This window comes from Suricata suricatta, chromosome 10 (genome assembly GCF_006229205.1).
Source record: "Suricata suricatta isolate VVHF042 chromosome 10, meerkat_22Aug2017_6uvM2_HiC, whole genome shotgun sequence".
Lineage (NCBI taxonomy): Eukaryota > Metazoa > Chordata > Mammalia > Carnivora > Herpestidae > Suricata > Suricata suricatta.
The window spans coordinates 88,252,725-88,271,142 of NC_043709.1; the positions used below are offsets into that span (position 1 = coordinate 88,252,725).

At 33.9% G+C, this 18,418-nt stretch overlaps 1 protein-coding gene across 2 annotated transcripts in view; it reads right to left on the reverse strand.

The window, feature by feature from the left end:
- Positions 1-18,418, reverse strand: part of PIK3C2G (phosphatidylinositol-4-phosphate 3-kinase catalytic subunit type 2 gamma) — a 326,439-nt gene that overhangs the window by 281,870 nt on the left and 26,151 nt on the right. For both annotated transcript variants that reach the window (XM_029955770.1, XM_029955769.1), the window contains exons 5-6: positions 7,742-7,844; positions 1,925-1,995 (exon numbers count right to left, since the gene is read on the reverse strand). In XM_029955770.1, coding sequence (XP_029811630.1) covers positions 1,925-1,995; positions 7,742-7,844 — 174 coding nt within the window. The remainder of the gene's footprint in view (positions 1-1,924; positions 1,996-7,741; positions 7,845-18,418) is intronic.

The window sequence follows — 18,418 nt, forward strand, 5'->3', positions numbered from 1 at the left end:
AAGACATAGAAACAACCTAAATATCCATTAATGGATCAATGGATAACACATATACATATATATGTGTATATATACACATATATACACATATATACATATATATGTGTATATATACACATATATACACACAGAGATGTTGCTATTATATACAAAATGTATACATACATATGCATATATAATGCTATTATATATGAAATAACATACTATATATCAATACTGTATATATAATAAAATGTATTCTATATATACTTTAATGTATACAATATTAATAGTTAAAGTGGAATATACACTGACTGTTAGACCTTTAGTTTTAGTCCTGTCTATAACATTAATTATCTGTATGATGGTTGAAAATTTTGTGAACTTTTCTATGCTTTAGTTTCCTTACCAGAGGAGAAGCAGCAATGCCCTGGGGATAAAGGGAAGGGATGGAGGAATTTGATATTGAGACTAGTATGTCCCAGCCAGGTTTCCTCCAGTCTCCATGTTAGCAGAGCTTTTGCTTTACCCTAATTTAACCCTGTGGACACTGGTATTGCACAATGGTCAAGGTCACCAGACTTCTATGAGGGGGCTGGCAATGGCAGGGTAAGACAGAAACAGAAGGAAAACTACCTTGCTCTCCCCTTCTTCACATAGCCTCCCCTTGTCTCTCTGTGTACTAAACAACAGCTACCTACATACAAGTCACAGTCCTCCACCAAATCAGTTCAGAATAGTCCTTTATCTCCCAAGGATTTCCCACTTTTTAAAGAATTTGTCAGATTTGATGCCTTTCTCTAAGTTTTTTTGGGGGGGAATAAGGAAATTACATCCTTTGTTAATATGCCATTTTGATGGGAACCTATACCTGATCCAGGTAATGAGATCTAAAATTAATTATTTAGATTAGAATGCATTCAAAGTCCTCTTTAGTCATACCCATTCTGTGATTTTGTTGTGTGAGGATGAATATTTTGGGGGAAATAAAGAGAGGGGAAGACAGAATACAGGGGAAGACAGAATAGCTTAATAAAAGAATAGGGTCTTTGCAAATATCAAACAGCCCTAATTTCTGTCCAACTACTAATAAACTAAGTGGCCTTAGGGAAGCTATTTAATCTTCCAGAGCTTTGGTTTCTTTGATTCTGAAGTATATTTTTTTGTCTTATCAGAGGGCTGTAGGGAGAATTAGATGAGATAATGTATGTAAAATGTACAATAACTCCACTAAATGATTGATAGCTATTATAAATAGTCACTAAAAATGATTTTAATTCATATTTTTCATATCAGGCTTGGCTTTGCAGATTATGATATAACCTCCCATGCCCCATATTTTGCTCATTCAGCTCAGGACAACATTAATTTCAGATAAACCCACACTGTAGCACTGATACCTTCTCCCAGGTTAGCTTCCTGGTGGGTCTGTTCTTTCAAATAATACATGCATACATTTAGATATGAGAATCAATTAGGATATGTTCATTTACTGTCATTTGAGTTTCCCAATTTGAATTCACGCTCCTCGGTTTATGATATACCGATTATTTTCAGTGAATTCAAGAAAAGTTTAAAGCAGAATGTGGTGACTTTCAAAGTGTGGAAATTCAGTTATACAAAGAGCTTGGTGACACATCCACACTAAATTCACAAAATGAATGAGGAAAAAGATCCTTGAAAACTTAATAACTGGTAGTAGATACTTTAAAATGAATGTTAGATTGTTATGGAAGGTGTTAGAAGCTCTTCAAATGTATCTGAATAGCTGTGAAGGATAGATAATTATTAACAGAATTTGCCAAAGGGAGATATCTATTAAAAGTACAATAACTTCCATGGTACTAATGAAAGGACAGTTTTTACAATCAGCTGAAAAATATTGTGATTTGGCACTTGAGAACTCGGTCAGAAAGTAGTCTTGGAAGAAAATTAAATGTCTTACCTGGATACTTTCCAAATATGCATAAATTCTAGAAGTTGGTTCAGATAAAACTGACTGTGGTCATCTTCATGCTGTAGACAGCAGAATATATTAATATTTATAGAGTGAATAGGAATGAGATAAAAATAGGTCTGTAGCTTCCTGCTGTCATTATTTCACCTCTTTTGATAACCCTCATTCATCATTTTAATACTTTGTTTTAAAGACTTTACAAGACTCTTCGTAACTCCGTAAGCATTCCATTCAAAAACAAATCAGAAAACAGCTTTGGGAGAGGATAAACCTCAAGGACGGCGGAAGAACATCCTGGCATCACCAAGGTCAAACATTAAGTTCTCCTAGCAGGAGGGCAGTTTTGCAGACACAGGCTCTCCCCCATACATGCCTATTTTCTTTACCTTTAGACTGTGGGTGCTGGGCCAGTATGAGACCTGACAGCTTGCCAGATCAGTTGGCAGACCTAGAATGAACTCCATTTTTCAACTTCACCACCTCTTGCCTCCTAACTGTGAGTGTCACAGAACTCTCCATTTCATGAACATTGAAGTGTGCTAATGAGTGACAACTATAAATTCCAGGAGTTATCAGGAGGCATGTGTTTTTTCCCAAGATGAGCAGAAACTACTCAGTATCATAAATTATCAGTCCTGTGGTCCATATGCATCAATACTCTCATGCACGTGCATGCAAGCACTCCCCCTGCCCACACATTTTTACACCATAACTCCTTGATTAGCTCTTCTGCAACAGGCATTCATGAAAATCCTATGCAAGTCTGCAAAGGAGAGTGCAATATACTCCCCCATAACTGCACCATTTTCACTCTACACAGCTGTTAAGTTTGAGAACTGAGTGATTCCCTTAACGCCTGGAGTGCATGTAATCTTGTATGATAATATACAGTCTATTTGTAAAACTGCCTATTAGACTGTCTGACAAAACACCAGGAGGAAAACCTTTATATGGTCTAAGGTCAGAGGTGTATTATTGGACTCTTGTGAGGAAGAAGGAAGCCGTTGAAGCTGTTACATGGAGAGAATAAGGTCATCACTGTAATATAATACCTTGAATGCATGAATGCATGCTAAAAAAGAAAAAAAAGAGTAACACTTTCAGAAGAAAAACTTCTTTCAGAAGTTAAAACCAAAGCAAGCATATAAATAATGACTTATTTGCATCTTCTGTATAGCATAATCATACTCATTTTAAAACCACTTTACTTGGCTTCCAGAGATGCCTTTGGGGGAGAAATTGGCCTTTGTCATATTGTCACTAACAAGAAAAGTTTTTTTTTTTTTTGATTTAACAGAGTTCAAAAATCTGGAGAACATTTTTGAGCAGTTGTCCATAGAATATATCATATACTTTACTTTTCTCCAAAGCTGAAGGTCATACCTTCCTCTTAAGGAAAAAGTTAAGGTGTCTTTTTTCCCTTTTTCATAAAGAGTATGCTGTCTGTGTTCTGTGAGTTTCCTTAAGCTAAAATGAAATCTTGAATTTATGATTAATGTCAACAATGTTGAAAATACTTATCAAATTTTAGAGAGATAAAGAGAGAACCAAATTTTTAAAGACTCAATTATACACATCTAGTCAAGATGGAGATTGTAAAAGTTTGAAATCTAGAAAGACTTATATGGACTGTCAAACTATTTTATGAATAATCTCATGGAACAAGAATTGAATTACCATATTTCAGTATAACACAAACAAGTTAAAAGTAAGAAAAGCATCTGAGATGAACTGGCTATTACAATGTGCTTTGTACAATTAGAGAACTCTAAAGGATCTACTGAAAGGAAATGGTGTCAATAAATTTAATGGAATGATAATTATCATTATGTTCCTAGTACTGTATAGAAGAAATAAGACATTGTATGTTGTTTTACTGGAAATAAAATATAATTGTTTATAAATGTTTTTATAACAAATTATTAAAACCATAGAGAATTATGAAACCACTTTATATATATATATATATATTTACATTTATTTATTCTTGGGAGACAGAGCATGTATGAGGGAGGGGCAGAGAGAGAAGGAGACACAGAATCTGAAGCAGCCTCCAGGCTCTGAGCTGTCAGCACAGAGCCCCATGCGGGGCAGAGCCCACGAACGGTGAGATCATGACTTGAGCTGAAGTCAGACACTCAACTGACTGAGTTACCCAGGTGCCCTGAAACCACTTTAAACAATAGAATCAAGAGAGGAGAACATTCAGTATCTCCTTACCATACAGTTTTTAATAGTAAAAGGCTAAAATGCCATCCCTAATTTTATGACATCAATAATTGATATTTGTGTAGTCTTAAATAGGCATAGGCACTGATTTAAGCTTTTTATTTACATTTCTCAAGTTCCAATAATAATCATATTAGGTAAATATTATTATTCATGTTTTTAAACAAGGAAACTAGTGTGAATATAATTATCCAAGAGCAGACATTTGAATTTGGCAGTAGAATCCATAATCTATGGTTTTAAACAAGATACCAAATTAGCAAATTTAACACTCTTTATTTATATTTATGGTGAGAACTAGGTCTATAGGTTTTAGGATTTATACATAAAAATGATTACCACCCCTGACTCATCTGTATCAGGTGTTCCTACTCCAGGCTTTAGAAGCATAGGTATCTTTTCTTTCAAAGCACATATCTCTATCAAACTTTTAAATGTGTATTTGTTTATTGTATGTCTTCTTTACCAGAAGAACTCTGCATTCTAGAATAAGTACTTAAACATTTTGGTTTTCTTTGTGTCTCCAGTATTTAGAAGAGTGCCTATAAGGTAGGTTCTGAACAAATGAGTATCAGTCTGTGCATATATGTTTTCTAAGACATAATTCTGAATTTTAAGTAGACTTACTAACCTATTCATTCACTACAGAAGATCCTCAAAGTCAAGTACTAAATATTGCATGTAAAAAGTATTCAATAAATATTGTTGAATTGGGATGCCTAGGTGGCTCAGTTGGTTAAGGATCAGACTTTGGCTCAGGTCATGATCTCACAGTTCATGAATGCAGGCCCTGTGTTGGGCTGAGTGCTGACAGCTTGGAGCTTAGAGGCTGCTTCAGATTTTGTATCTCCCTCTCTTTCTGCCTTTCCCTTGATTACACACACAGTCTCCCTCTCAAAGTAAATGAACATTAAATTTTTTAAAATAAATATTTGTTGAATTACTTGTTTTTAGATTATATATATATATATAATGTACTTAGCATAATATCTTAAAGAGAAACCTTTATAGATTTTAATAAAATGTATCTTTTCATTGAAATATGATGCTAAAAATTCCTTCTGCCAGGATTTAGAGGGCGATAGAGACATGGGATGCCTGTGTGAAGGCCACCAGTGCTCTTTAACTGAGAGTCAGAGCCTGTTGAATCCCCTGGACACTAAGCCCTTTGAAGGCTGGGGTGTTGTTGGTTTTGTTCAGTACTCTAACTACTCATTAGTATTGGGTTTACTACACTGCAGTGTTATAGTTAATTTGTGAGTGAATGGAGGATCTATAAACTTCTGTGTCATCAAGCATATTATCTATTTTAAATGTTATTTTTTTTTGAGACAAAGAGGGAGAGGCAGAGGGAGAGAGAGAGAGGGAGAGAGAGAGAGAGAGAGAGAGAGAGAGAGAGAGAGAGAGAGAGAGAGAGAGAGAGAGAGAGGGAAGAGAATTCCAAGCAGCCTCTGTCCTTCCAGCTTAGAACCCCATGCAGGGCTCCATCTCATGGACCTTAACATCATGACCTGAGCCTCCACCAACTGAGCCACCCAGCACCCGATCTATTTTTAAATAACAGTGTTAGTGTAGGAAAAGTTGTGGATGATATGAGAAAAAGCATTTATACTTTTAACCTGTAAATTGTTGAATTAGCCAAGAGATGGTGATATTCATTATGGGAAGTAAAGTTTGTGAGTTGAAGCATAAAGAAAGCAGCCATGGAACTTAATTCCTGCTATCATCAAATGACACATTGGGAAGCATGAATTTCTAGTGAGAATTATACACTTTACACCCAGAAATGATGTCCCCGGATATGATAGTAATGATGATCACAACAACCCATAGATACTATATTGGCTGGCATTATGATAGAGTGAGCTCTGAGACCACACTGGCTGTGCTCAAATCTCATCTCCTTCTCTACTAGCTGTGAGACTTCAGACTGTTCAGTTACTCTTTTGAATTTTCAGTACTTTTATTTAAAAAAGGAAAAGAATAGTAATTATCACATTTTTTTGTTCTTGCTCTATTGTGAATTAATACATGTAAAGCACTGATAATAGTACTTGGCATCTAATATACACTTAATATGGTTAATTATCATGGAGCACCTATTATGTTCTAGACTTTGAGGTAAATGGATATAGCCACTGAAAACAACTCTATATAGATATAGATCCTAAGTATATATAGACATAGATAGATACAGATCCTAAGTATACTTGTCATAAAAGTTGATAGCATAAAGTATGGGCTATGGAGACTGACTAGGCTCAAATCCAACCTCCTCTGCCTACCAGTTCCATGAATATGATCTGGGGATAACCATGAAGCTCCTTATGATTCAATTTCCTTGTTTTTAATAGTATTTGTCCCATAGAATTATTGGGAGGCTTAAAGTCTCAGACTTAAAATATATGTCAGCATACATTGTATCCAAGTAGTGGTGTTAAATGGATCTAAATATAAACCTTAATTTACATGAAATTGAAATGTTAGTGATTTGTAAATTGCTTCCAATGAAATAAGTTATTTTTCAGCAACATGAAAAGTTCTCAAGGAGAGTAGAAATTCTAATCATATTTTTTCTCTTCTTCCCCCATGTTGAAATGAAACATGATGATTTTAGCTTTTTCAAAACATTGAAGACAATTTGAAGACTCTTAGGTTTATTAATATTGAGAGTATTCGTTGTACTTTATGTTTCTCTGTGGAGATTTCAGATGCATAGCCCAGGAGCTGTCAACACTGGCTGAGTTGAGTACCAGTTCCAAAAGATTTTTCTAAACAACTCTCTTTTGGCCTCATTATGTTATATTCCACATAGATATATTGCAACCTAATGCACCACCTGACACTTTTTATGATGAAACACCTCAGACTAGGAAAAAAAAAGTCATGCACTGGAAATCTGTTATCTGATGTAAATGACAGGGTGATGGGATTTTTGCTTAAAGCAGGTAATTGAAAGATTCTACCGATAAAGCTGCCAAAATATCAAAGTTCATTGCATACTGTGCAATTTGGATTTGAAATAACTCAAGACACCACATAGGGAATACAATTCATATCTAACAGCATGAAATTGTGTCATTAAAGCACAGTAATCCCTTTCTAGGTAGTTTTATTATATATATTATGAATATTAATCTGTCTTGATTTAAATTGTGTTGATACTGACATAAACAGTCTTCAAATAGAACAAGAATTATTTTTCTTTGAACAAGACTTATTTTTCTTTCTTCAGTGGTTTTCCCCTCACATTTTTTATTCTGTTCACTTCCTAGTGGCTTCATGGATAGTATGAATATAATAACATTAATAAGTTTCTCATAAATGATTTTTCCAAGAGACCAATTGATTTGCTATTATACTAGGGTTACAGTAATGTGTTCATGTAATTGCTTCAGTTAGAATTGTTAACAGGCATTTAGATAAATATTTCATTATGTTTCAGTAAACATACTCAAATGAACATATATTCATTAAGCTATGTATTTCTAAATTGGCAACAATCCATAAAGATAAGAATATTGTCCTTAAAATGATCAGCTTGGAAATTCAAACTAATGTTAAATAAAATCTTACCTTTCGAGATAACTTTCCTGGAACTTTTTCATTTTTCTGAAGATTAAGTTGAATAACAGATTTATCTTTCTGAAATATTTTGTGGCTCCCTAAAGCGTAATCACTGAAGGAGAAAAAAAATGGATACAGTCATTTCCTCCCATAATACTTTCAAATGTATTATTTTCCTCTCTGACTTTGTTTCCTTTTTAATTTTTTTTAATTTAGTCTGGTAAAAATTTTTATATATATCCTAGTCTTGTATATTTATTTAAAAATAAATCCTCATTATATTCATTTTAAATGATAAGATATTGCAATTATTCTTCAAGTGCATCAAGTTAGAAAATCATTAGATACTTTTAGAATGGAAATAAATTATAATAGAGAATATTTTACATATTCAAAGTTAGTTTTTTTTATCCGGCCATCCCAAAGCTGAGGACAGTATACTTCTGGGAGGTGTAAATGGTGCCACAAAGTGTATGTAGGGACCACTGCATCAGGGAAGTAGAGCAGTGAGGTGGAGATGTCGTGGGCTTTAGAGACAGACTTACTAGCTCCATGAGTTTAGGCAGGCCAATTAAACTATCGGAAACTCAGTATATTTATCTTAGAGTTGATATTGTTATTGTCTATGTGAAAGAGTTGACAAGCAAATTGAAAAGACAAAATATCCCTACATAGTTTAGAAATTTCTAATGGCATAATTTTCTTCTTTCCTCTCTCTTCTTATAAGAGTCATTAAAAAGGATAAATTATGTTAATGTACTTTATTTAAGGATCTTGGTTAAATGTATGAAGGATTTCAAAAGATAAAGCCCTTATATTAAAACATTTGAGGGGCACCTAGATAGATGGCTCAGTCAGCTAAGTGTCCTACTTCAGCTCAGTCATGATTTCATGGTTTATAGGTTCGAGCCCCGCATCGGGCTCTGTGCTGACAGCTGGCAGCCTGGAACCTGCTTCAGATTCTGTGTCTCCCTCTCTCTCTAACCCTCTGCCCCTCTCAAAAACAAATAAACATTAAAAAAAGTTAAAACATTTGAGGCCCTTAAGGTGACATATCCATTTATCTGGAAAATTCACTCAACATTTGGGATCACTTATTCCCAACAGTGGCAGAAAAATAAAGCATTTCTCTGTTGATAGCTACTAAATTTTTTGTAAATGTTCTTATTTGAACAACTGATTTTTTTTTTTAAACCCAACACCTATCCACTCGCCAAAATGGTGAATGTGTTCTACAACATGGGTGCTACACCTCATCCCCACAGCCCCTGTTAGATTCCTGTCCCAGTACTCTCTGTATTGCTACTTTAGTTATTTCTGCTGCTAGTCTACACATAAGGCATGGCATGTGTATTCCTGAGTTCCTGTCTTCCTCATTGCCCGAGTTCTGCAGCAAAGGCATTCTCCATATTCTATCACATGGACTCAAGTTCCTCTTCTTTCATCTACCCCAACTCCTCTTTCCATGCAAAGTCCCGTTTTCTACTCCTATTCTGGGAAACAGTGTAAGCGTAGTGACCCATCTTGCTATCAGAATTCCTCAGTGTGTGGAAGTCTGGACCCTGGACCCCAGTCTAGAGACTTTAGTCTCAGATCTGGTTGCTGCTTTCTTGAACTAACTTTTTTTTTCTTCACCCACCCATATGTGTACCCCTTACTAGTGCTTCCAAATAAAATAAAAGACGGCCAGTAAATAAACATTTCAGATAATAGTGATTACATTTTTTAGTATTGGTAGGTCTCATGTGATAGTTGATATATAATTTAAAAAGTAGGTTTTTTTTGAAATTGAAATTCAACTGGACAGCCTATATTTTCATTTCCTAAATTTGCCAATTCTATCCCTTTCTAAAAGTAGGATCTTGTTTTTCCCTTATGTTTGCTTCACTCTTTGTGTGTGTATGTGGGGGGGGGGGTAGGATCTGAATAGTTATCAGATTTGGAATAATTACTAGATTTTGTAAGTCTCTTTTTTATCCCTGTAATTTGTTTCTCTTTTTTAAGTTACATTATGGGAAATATCTTGATTGTACTAACCTGTAGGAAACAAAACATGTAAGAAGAATTCTCCTCTTTCCCTTTTTTCCAGAAGAATAGTTACTCAGAGTTTATGGCACTTTTTTTGTAAACTGAAGTAAGTGGCCAAATACATATATTTTTTCTGCTAAAATGAAATATTTTATTTTACTTGTGTCTCTAGCCTATAGCTAAATATTTTTAACTTGATTTCTAATTCTGCTTTTTAATCAGAAAATTTAGACTATTTCACCCATAGCAATACCTTCTGCTATGCTATTGCTGGTTTATATTAAGTATAATTTTCCATTGTTTTCTTTCATTTGTTGAGGTTATCTGAATCTTCTTTGAGTCTCTTCTATATCTTTAGAGTCTTAGGAGACATAAATATATTTTTAATCTTCCAGTGATTACCTAATTTTTATTTTATTTTTTTTCCTTTTTTTAAATTTTATTTTTTAAATAGTTTATTGTCAGATTGGTTTCCATACAACACCCAGTGCTCTTCCCCACAAGTGCCCTCCTCCATCACCACCACCTCTTTCCTCCCTCCCCCTTCCCTTTCAACCCTCAGTTCATTTTCAGTATTCAATAGTCTCTCAAGTTTTGCGTCCTCTCTCTCCCCAACTCTCTTTTCCTCTTCCCCTCCTTCTGGTCCTCCATTAGGTTTCTCCTGTTCTCCTGTTAGACCTATGAGTGCAAACATATGGTATCTGTCCTTCTCTGCCTGACTTATTTTGCTTAGCGTGACACCCTCTACATAAGTGCTGCTGCATAGGAGCACATGTACCCCAATGTTCATAGCAGCACTATCAACAATAGTCAAAACATGGAAAAAGCCTAAATGTCCATCACCTGATGAGTGGATCAAGAAGATGTATGTATATATACATACACAATGGAGTATTATATGGCAATGAGAAAGAATGAAATCTGGCCATTCGTAGGAAAGTGGATGGATTACCTAATTTTTAAATAGGTATCTTATTTTTTCCATTGTAGCCTCAATTTAATCACTGTGTATAGCACACTCTCAAATAAGCCTTAGGGCCTAAATATGACTTCAGTTTGATTCTCCCACATTGCCCTCCAGTTGCCCTCCTATTGCCCAAATGGAGACTATGTGAATTTTAGGTCTAGACTCTCTTATCACTTAACTGATGAAATCAAGAAAAGTGTAAGTAAAACAAAGTTAGAGATGGGAATTATAAAAAAGACAGTTGTCTGAAAACATCTTATTTTTAACTAAAAATATCTAAATAGACTCTCAATTGTCTGACTTTGATATAAGAGTAAAATATAGGCTTGATATAGAATGAAGGGTCTATTGATTACAATTTTATGTCTTCTTTCTGGCATAAACCAAAGCCTATAAGTAATTATCTCTAACTTCTAGTTCTACCTTCTTTATAAAAAGCATGTACTTGGACTTGAGGAACAACCTGAATAAAGAATTGGCTTAGATTTTTAGAATTATTGCTCTAATCTTTTAAAGCTGTTTCTTCCACATTTAATTCAGCAGTAATAGTTTTCAATATTTCCTTTTTATCAATTATCTATAAAGAATTCAACTTAGGGGTGCCTGAAGGGCTCAGTCCATTAAGTGTCCGACTTTCATGATTTTGGTTCAGTTCATGATCTCACAGTTTGTAGAACTGAGCTTGTCATTTGACAGCCCAGGGTCTGCTTGAGATTCTCTCTCTCTCCTCCTCTCTTTCTGCCCCTCCCCTGCACACATGCATGCTTTCTATCTCTCTCAAAACAAATAAATAAGCTTTAAAAAATAATTCAGCTTAATTTTTTTCAGAGGAACACTATCTTTTTTGTTCTTTATACTTATGTCCATTATAAAATCCATCTGGAATGCATTTGTTGACTAAAGAGTGATGTATAGCTCCAATTTTAGACAATTTTAAATAATTTTAGATATAATAGAAATTTTTCTGAACACCTCTACTGGGGACATCTTTTCATCTGTGACCTGTTATATTTACCACATGACCAATTTTCGTAAGTGTCTGATCTGTTTCTGGACTCTAAGTATTCCATTAATTTATATATCTATTCCTGTGCCAACAACAGATTGCTTCTAGTATATTTTGAAGTGTGGAAATGAAAGCCGCCATTTAAAAAATATTATCTATTTTTGCACAGTTTCTCTTCCAGAACAATTTTAGAATTAGTGTGGCAATGCTAAAGAGAAAATGCTAATATAGTATTGACTTACATTTAATTTATGAAATTATGTAAAAAGAACTGGTATTTTTATAATATTGAACCTTCTCTTCAAGGACAAGTATATTTCAACATACCCTCTGATTCTCTTTTATGTCCTTGAGTAAAGTGTTAATTTTCTTTCAGGTTGTTCTTACATGTATTATGCTTTTTGCAAGATATTTTATACAATCTGTTCTATAATAAGTCAAAGTGTCTTTTCATAGTGTTTATTAGTTGGTTTTATATGTTGATTTATCTGGTAGAATCCTGTTATAATACCTAATAATTTTTCAGTTGATTATTTTGCATTTTCTAAATAGAGAATTATATTCTTTAAAAATAATATTAGTTTTATCTATTGCTTTCCAATATTTTTCTTCCTTTTGTTTTCTTGCCTATGGTGATTTATAGGAAATCTGGCATACCGTTGAAGAGTAGCAATGATAGTAGACATCCTTCTCTTTTTTTGGCCTGAGGGTGACAGTATTGTCAAATGATTAACCATTGGATATATTTGCTCTGTAATCCTGGTATATACTTTTCTTGTTTTATTTTATTAATGATTTAAAAATATATAAATAAGTTTCAAATTATCATATGGGTTTTCTGTATCTGGTGCATCACAGTAGAAGATCATTTTTTTCTTGAATGTGTTAATATATTAATTACATTGATAGATTTTCCTAACTTATAATTATCTTTACATTTTTATGTAGACTTGTCCCAGTGGTAGATTTAATTTGAAAGTTTTATTTTTTTATTTTTTTAAACAATTCTTTTAAAGTTTATTTATTTTTGAGAGACAAAGGGAGACAGAACATGAGCAGAAGAGAGAGACAGAGAGAGACAGAGACACAGAATTTGAAGCAGACTCCTCTGAGCTGTAAGCACAGAGCCTGACATGGGGCTCCAACCCAGGAACATGAGATCATGACCTGAGCTGAAGTCTGACGCTTAGCTGACTGAGCCACCCAGGCACCCCTTAATTTGAAAGTTTTAAAGGTTTTTGTATATATCAAAAGTTAGAGAGGCCTATAATTCTAACATTTTGTTATCTTTATTTGTTTTAGGCATCACATTAGGCCAGCCTTGTAAACTGCATATACCTTTTTCTCTGTCCTGGAATAGTTTCTGTAATTGAGAAATCTGTAGTCCTTGAAGGTTTGGTGCAGTTTACCAAAAACTAGTTTTTCACTTCTCACTGCTCATTATTTTCACTTTTATATTTCTCTCATTGAGCTGATTTTGAAAATTCATCATTCCCTAGGAAATTGTCTTGTTTTTTTATAAATCTGTCAAATGGATGTCCCAAGTCCCTCCTATTTCAACTACCTTTTGACATTGTATCAGGAGCTCCACAGTCCCCTTGCAATTGCTTCCTCCTTCCACGCTATCACTCGTCTCGTTTTACCAGGAGGCTTTTTAGTAATATTTTTTTCTGTAGTTTCATGAGAATTTTGGTGGGCTTGTGGGTAGATTTGCATTTTAATATATTAATTCAGTCCTGAAGATCTGTATTGTCATTCTATTTATGGGAGTATCATATACGATTTTGCATGAAGAAAGATCTCAAAAACCAAAGGAAGTACAGTTCTAGTCCAAATCTCTCATTTTGCAAATAAGGACACTGGGTTTGACAAAATAAGATCAGAGATTAGAACATAAATATTTGAAGTAAAAATAGCACACATAAAACGTATTTATAGATTCAAGCATTCCTGGGATAATGTGATACATGTGTTTCTTTCCTTTTTATATGTTTCTTTTCATATAAGGGTACAGTGAGGTGTTTTGCAAATTGTGGGCTCAAAATAACAGGTCTCTTGGGAAAAAAGAGTTGGAAGAGACCACTCAAATCAGTACAGGTCTCTGACCAGAGGGCAAATGCACATACATACACAAATCTTAAAAAAAAATTTTTTTTGTTAATGTTTATCCTTGACAGAGAGTGCGTGTATGTGTGGGGCGGGGGCGGAGGAGAGAGAGAGAGAGAGAGAGAGAGAGAGAGAGAGAGAGAGAGAGAGAGAGAGAGAGAGAGAATGAGAATCTGAGCAGGCTCCAAGCTCTGAGCTCTCGGCACACAGCTCAAAGTGGGGCTTGAACTCACCGAGTGCAGATCATGACCTGAGCCACATTTGAATGCTTAACCGGCTGAACCACCCAGGCTCACAAATCTTACTAAAAGCATCAGGACAGTTTTAAAAAGATACACTAATTTAAAAAATACAAAGAAATATAGTAAATAAAAGAGTTGACTTTAACAATGTCTTTAGTTTGGTTGGAAGAGGATGTAAGAAAGGTTTGATGCTTCTAAATAAGAAGCAGGAGCAAAATGTCCAAAAGTTGTGGAGAATTCTGCAAGAAGAATTTTCAGACAGAGCCTGAGGCTAGGTTGAGGGGGAAAAATGCATGTTTGGTTAATGGTCAGTGATCACTGTGTACAGTACTGTCACCCTCAGTAGTTTCCTGTGTGCTTTGCATTCAGCCACTTATTTAGCAGAACAACACATACATATGCCAGAATGTTTTACATGTAGTAAGGTGACTTCTATGAATAAGCAAATTGATGTTATAGTAACATGTTATATTGTAGAAGAGATTGTATTCAGTATCTCACTTTTTTAGATATTATGTTTAAAATACTAATAGTCCTTTTTGGGTATGTTAGCAATAACAAAAACTATTATTGTACTAGAATTGTCACTTAAGATTAAGTCTCTGATCTTAGAGTCTCCATTAACCATAGCACTTTCTAAGAGCTATAAACTACTATTTATCACTTTGCCATCACTCTACTTGGCAACACCACCATTTCAATCAATTTGTTTGTAATCACTAGACACATGTGGCTGTTGAACACTTAAAATGTCACTTATCTGAATTAAGATGTGCTCCAGTATAAAATATATTTTGAATTTTGAAAGCTTAGCACGCAAAAGGAATGTAAAACGTCTCAATATTTTTAAAATTTTGATTACATGTTGAAATTATCTCGGTTGAATAAAATATGAGTTAAATAAAATATGTATTAAAATCTATTTCTATAAGTTTCTTTTTATATGTTTTTCTTAACGTTTTAAATAATTTTTTGTTTGTTTATTTTTGAGACAGAGAGAGACAAAGCACCATTGGGGGAGAGGCAGAGAGAGGGGGTGACACAGAATCTGAAACAGGCTCCAGGCACTGAGCTGTCAGTACAGAACCCAATGTGGGGCTCAAAACCACGAACCATGAGATCATGACCCGAGCCAAAGTCAGATGCTTAACTGACTCAGTCATGTTTTTATATGTTTTTAAGGTGGCTAGTAGAAAACTTAAACTAATTATGTGGCTCACATTACATGTCCATTGGACAGAGCTGATCTGGAGGAAATAGAAGAGAGAAAAAGAAATCAAAGCATTCAAGAATAGAAAAAAGGTTCGTATACAGAATTTAATGAGTAAATGGAATAAGGAAAAACTGATTTGTGTTTGATGACTACAGGTATCAGAAAAGATAGGAAGAAAGCCGACCATCCCAAGAGAAAAAGAAACGAAAAACATTGCCACTAAGATGGGTAATATTAGAGACCGCGGTTTGAGCACTTAAGAGAAATGCCACATGAGGTGTCACTATACCTCTATTGTGAATGTTGGAATTATCTACTTCAGATTATACCAGCGATGTTTTTCTCAAACTGGTAATATTTTAAATATGGGTGCTTAGTAGTTTTTTTGAACATCATGTAAAAAACTTGGTTAAATGAACTGAGTCTTTAGGATACAATGCAAGTTTAGTTTGTTCTTCATCTGTACCAGTAAGTCAGAGTTCTGCACATCCACTTAGTTGTTCTCTGAACAAATATCTGATTCCAGCTCTGTGTTAACCACTATCCTCAGAACTGTTACAAATATATCTGTCATTTAAGATGAACACCAAAAAGCTGAATCCTTGCACATATTTCTCCTATTTCCTATTCATAAGTAGCTCATGTTATTTTAAAATATGTCTACAGAAGAATGTTTATTTTAAGAGAGTTTAATGACCTTAACACCAAAAAATGATATGCAAATAACCTCAAATGTCTTATGGGCAAAAAAGACATCCAAAATAATGTTCAGCCTATGAATATTGATCCATCAGCTTAGGCACTCCTTGTAAACTCTCAGTTACAAACATTATTGTTTTATTGGAATAAGTGCATACATATCCTTATTTTATAAGATAACCAAATTAGGCTTAAATATTCTTCATTCTCATGTGTAAGAAGCAGTCACAGAGATATTGTGAAATATTATAGTCATATATAGAACAAAATTATGTCCATTTGATTTTATAAATATTGAGATCCAGGATTTCTAGAGCTATTAAATATATTTCTTTAAGGAAATTCAGCAATTAAGCTGATTTTTAATACTTAGGCTGACTAAGAAATGTAAGGTGAATACAACAAAATATTAAAATATTAATAATACTATAGCACTCCAGAGAATATTTTTCAAATACTTAAGTGTGTTCTGTGCACACATAAGCACACACATATTCCTTCCATATTTGCCACTTAAAAATGTTCATGATGTTACTTCTATAATAACCCTTAATTCTAGTACATTTTGTAACCAATGAGAACACTCTGGATTTTATGCTTAAAGTGTTACTTGCTGCTACTCAGCATAGATAAACATCAGTGGTATCTTGTTTTCCTCAACCACTGCTCCTCAATTTTATTGTTATTTTGCTTTCAGGAGAACCATGAATAGGAAAAGTTAAAAGTCCTGATTTAGAGAGGCAAGCATAGGTTAAATTCTAAAACTAGGGCTTACAGCCATGGGGTGGCTAATAAGAGTATGGGTCATGGTTTTGAACAGAGACCCTCTATAGGGCATAAATTTTACCAACAGCTACTACTCAAGGGAGAATCACACCTATGAAATCTGAACTTTTTTTTCCAGATGCTCCATTTTTCCTTAAGAATTCCCTCTAGCTTGTAAAAAGGCAACTCTCCCTTAGGCTTCTTCACTGCTGTATGGTTTTGTTTCTATGCATACATAATGCACATATTTTTATTTGAATTTTTTTAATCTAGAGGAAGTGTTTTATAACAACTCTCAAGTTTACAATGCCCGCTTTTAAACTATGCATTTACAAAAGATCAGTAATAGCACAACAATTTACATAAATGAAGTTAAAGAACAAAGGAAGTAAATAAGGAAGAAACACATCAGTGAATGTGGAGCTTTGTATCCTGTTCAGTAGATACTGAACTCCTGGGAGTTATTTTTGAGGTATGGTGTGCAAAATCTGTAATACAGTCACCAACTCAAGAGATCAAAATATGAATCTTACCCTATTTCAAGGTTTCATTATTTTTCCCACAAACCTCCGGAGGAGAAATATTTGGCAGACTTTATGAATAGAAGACATTTAAGAACTAAGATTAAAATAGCACATTTAAGCCTCATTAAGGTGATATTGGCTAATTTGAAATACTATGCAATTCACGTATTTTCTATCTCATTCCTTTATTTAAGAAAAATAGACCATTAGATTATTTAAACTTCAATTAATTCGAAATTGGTGAAGAGAGGGAGAGAGATTTTTAATTCTCAGCCTTTACAAGTAAATGCTTTTGAGTAACAAAAATGACTTGATAGCTACTTATTGATTTTTATAGTTTTAGGTATAATGATATTAGATTTTATACCTATGTTTGTTCTGATTTGCCTTGTCTTCTTGGAAAAATCATGCAACTGGTTTTTATTTTTATCAAGTGATTCTTTTTATCAAGTCTGTTGGCTAATGATGCATGTATAGTCATCACAAAGCTTTTGGAAAACTTGGGTTTGAAATACGCTATAATTCTTACATGTAGCTTTTAATAACAACCTTTATTCATCACAAGCTCTTTCTCTGGGGAATTGCTTTCAAATGAAGTTATATAGAGAGTATTCTCATATTAGGACATTTGTTCTAGTATAGAATTACTGGTTAAAACCAGATGCAAGTTTCTATGGTATATTACTATTATCGTTACTTTAGTTAGCTGTTTGTTAAAGATATAAAGTGAAATTAATATTTAAATATTAGGAAAGATACTTTGACAAAGATCTAAAAACTAAACTGAAGTAGCTCAAGATACTCTTAATGGATACTTTATTAACAGAACACTTTTATTATGGTATGTGAGAGTTCTCAAAGTTTTGACATGTCCTTTCCAACGCTCTGACATGGCTTTATGATTTATAAGTGAAAGAGCAAAGTTATGTAAAAGAGAAAAACACCTTAAGCTATTTATTTGACCAAATTAAGTCTAAAAGAATCAATTATAATCTTGGTCATCTTAGGCTGTTTTGAATGTGCTGAAAATAATCAGTTTGTTTAAGTCACTAAAAGGAATCCTTGATTTTATTAAGAAGAAAGGGACTCATTCTCCCTTCTCTCTCTGCTCCCCCCACCCCCGCCAAGAATGTATA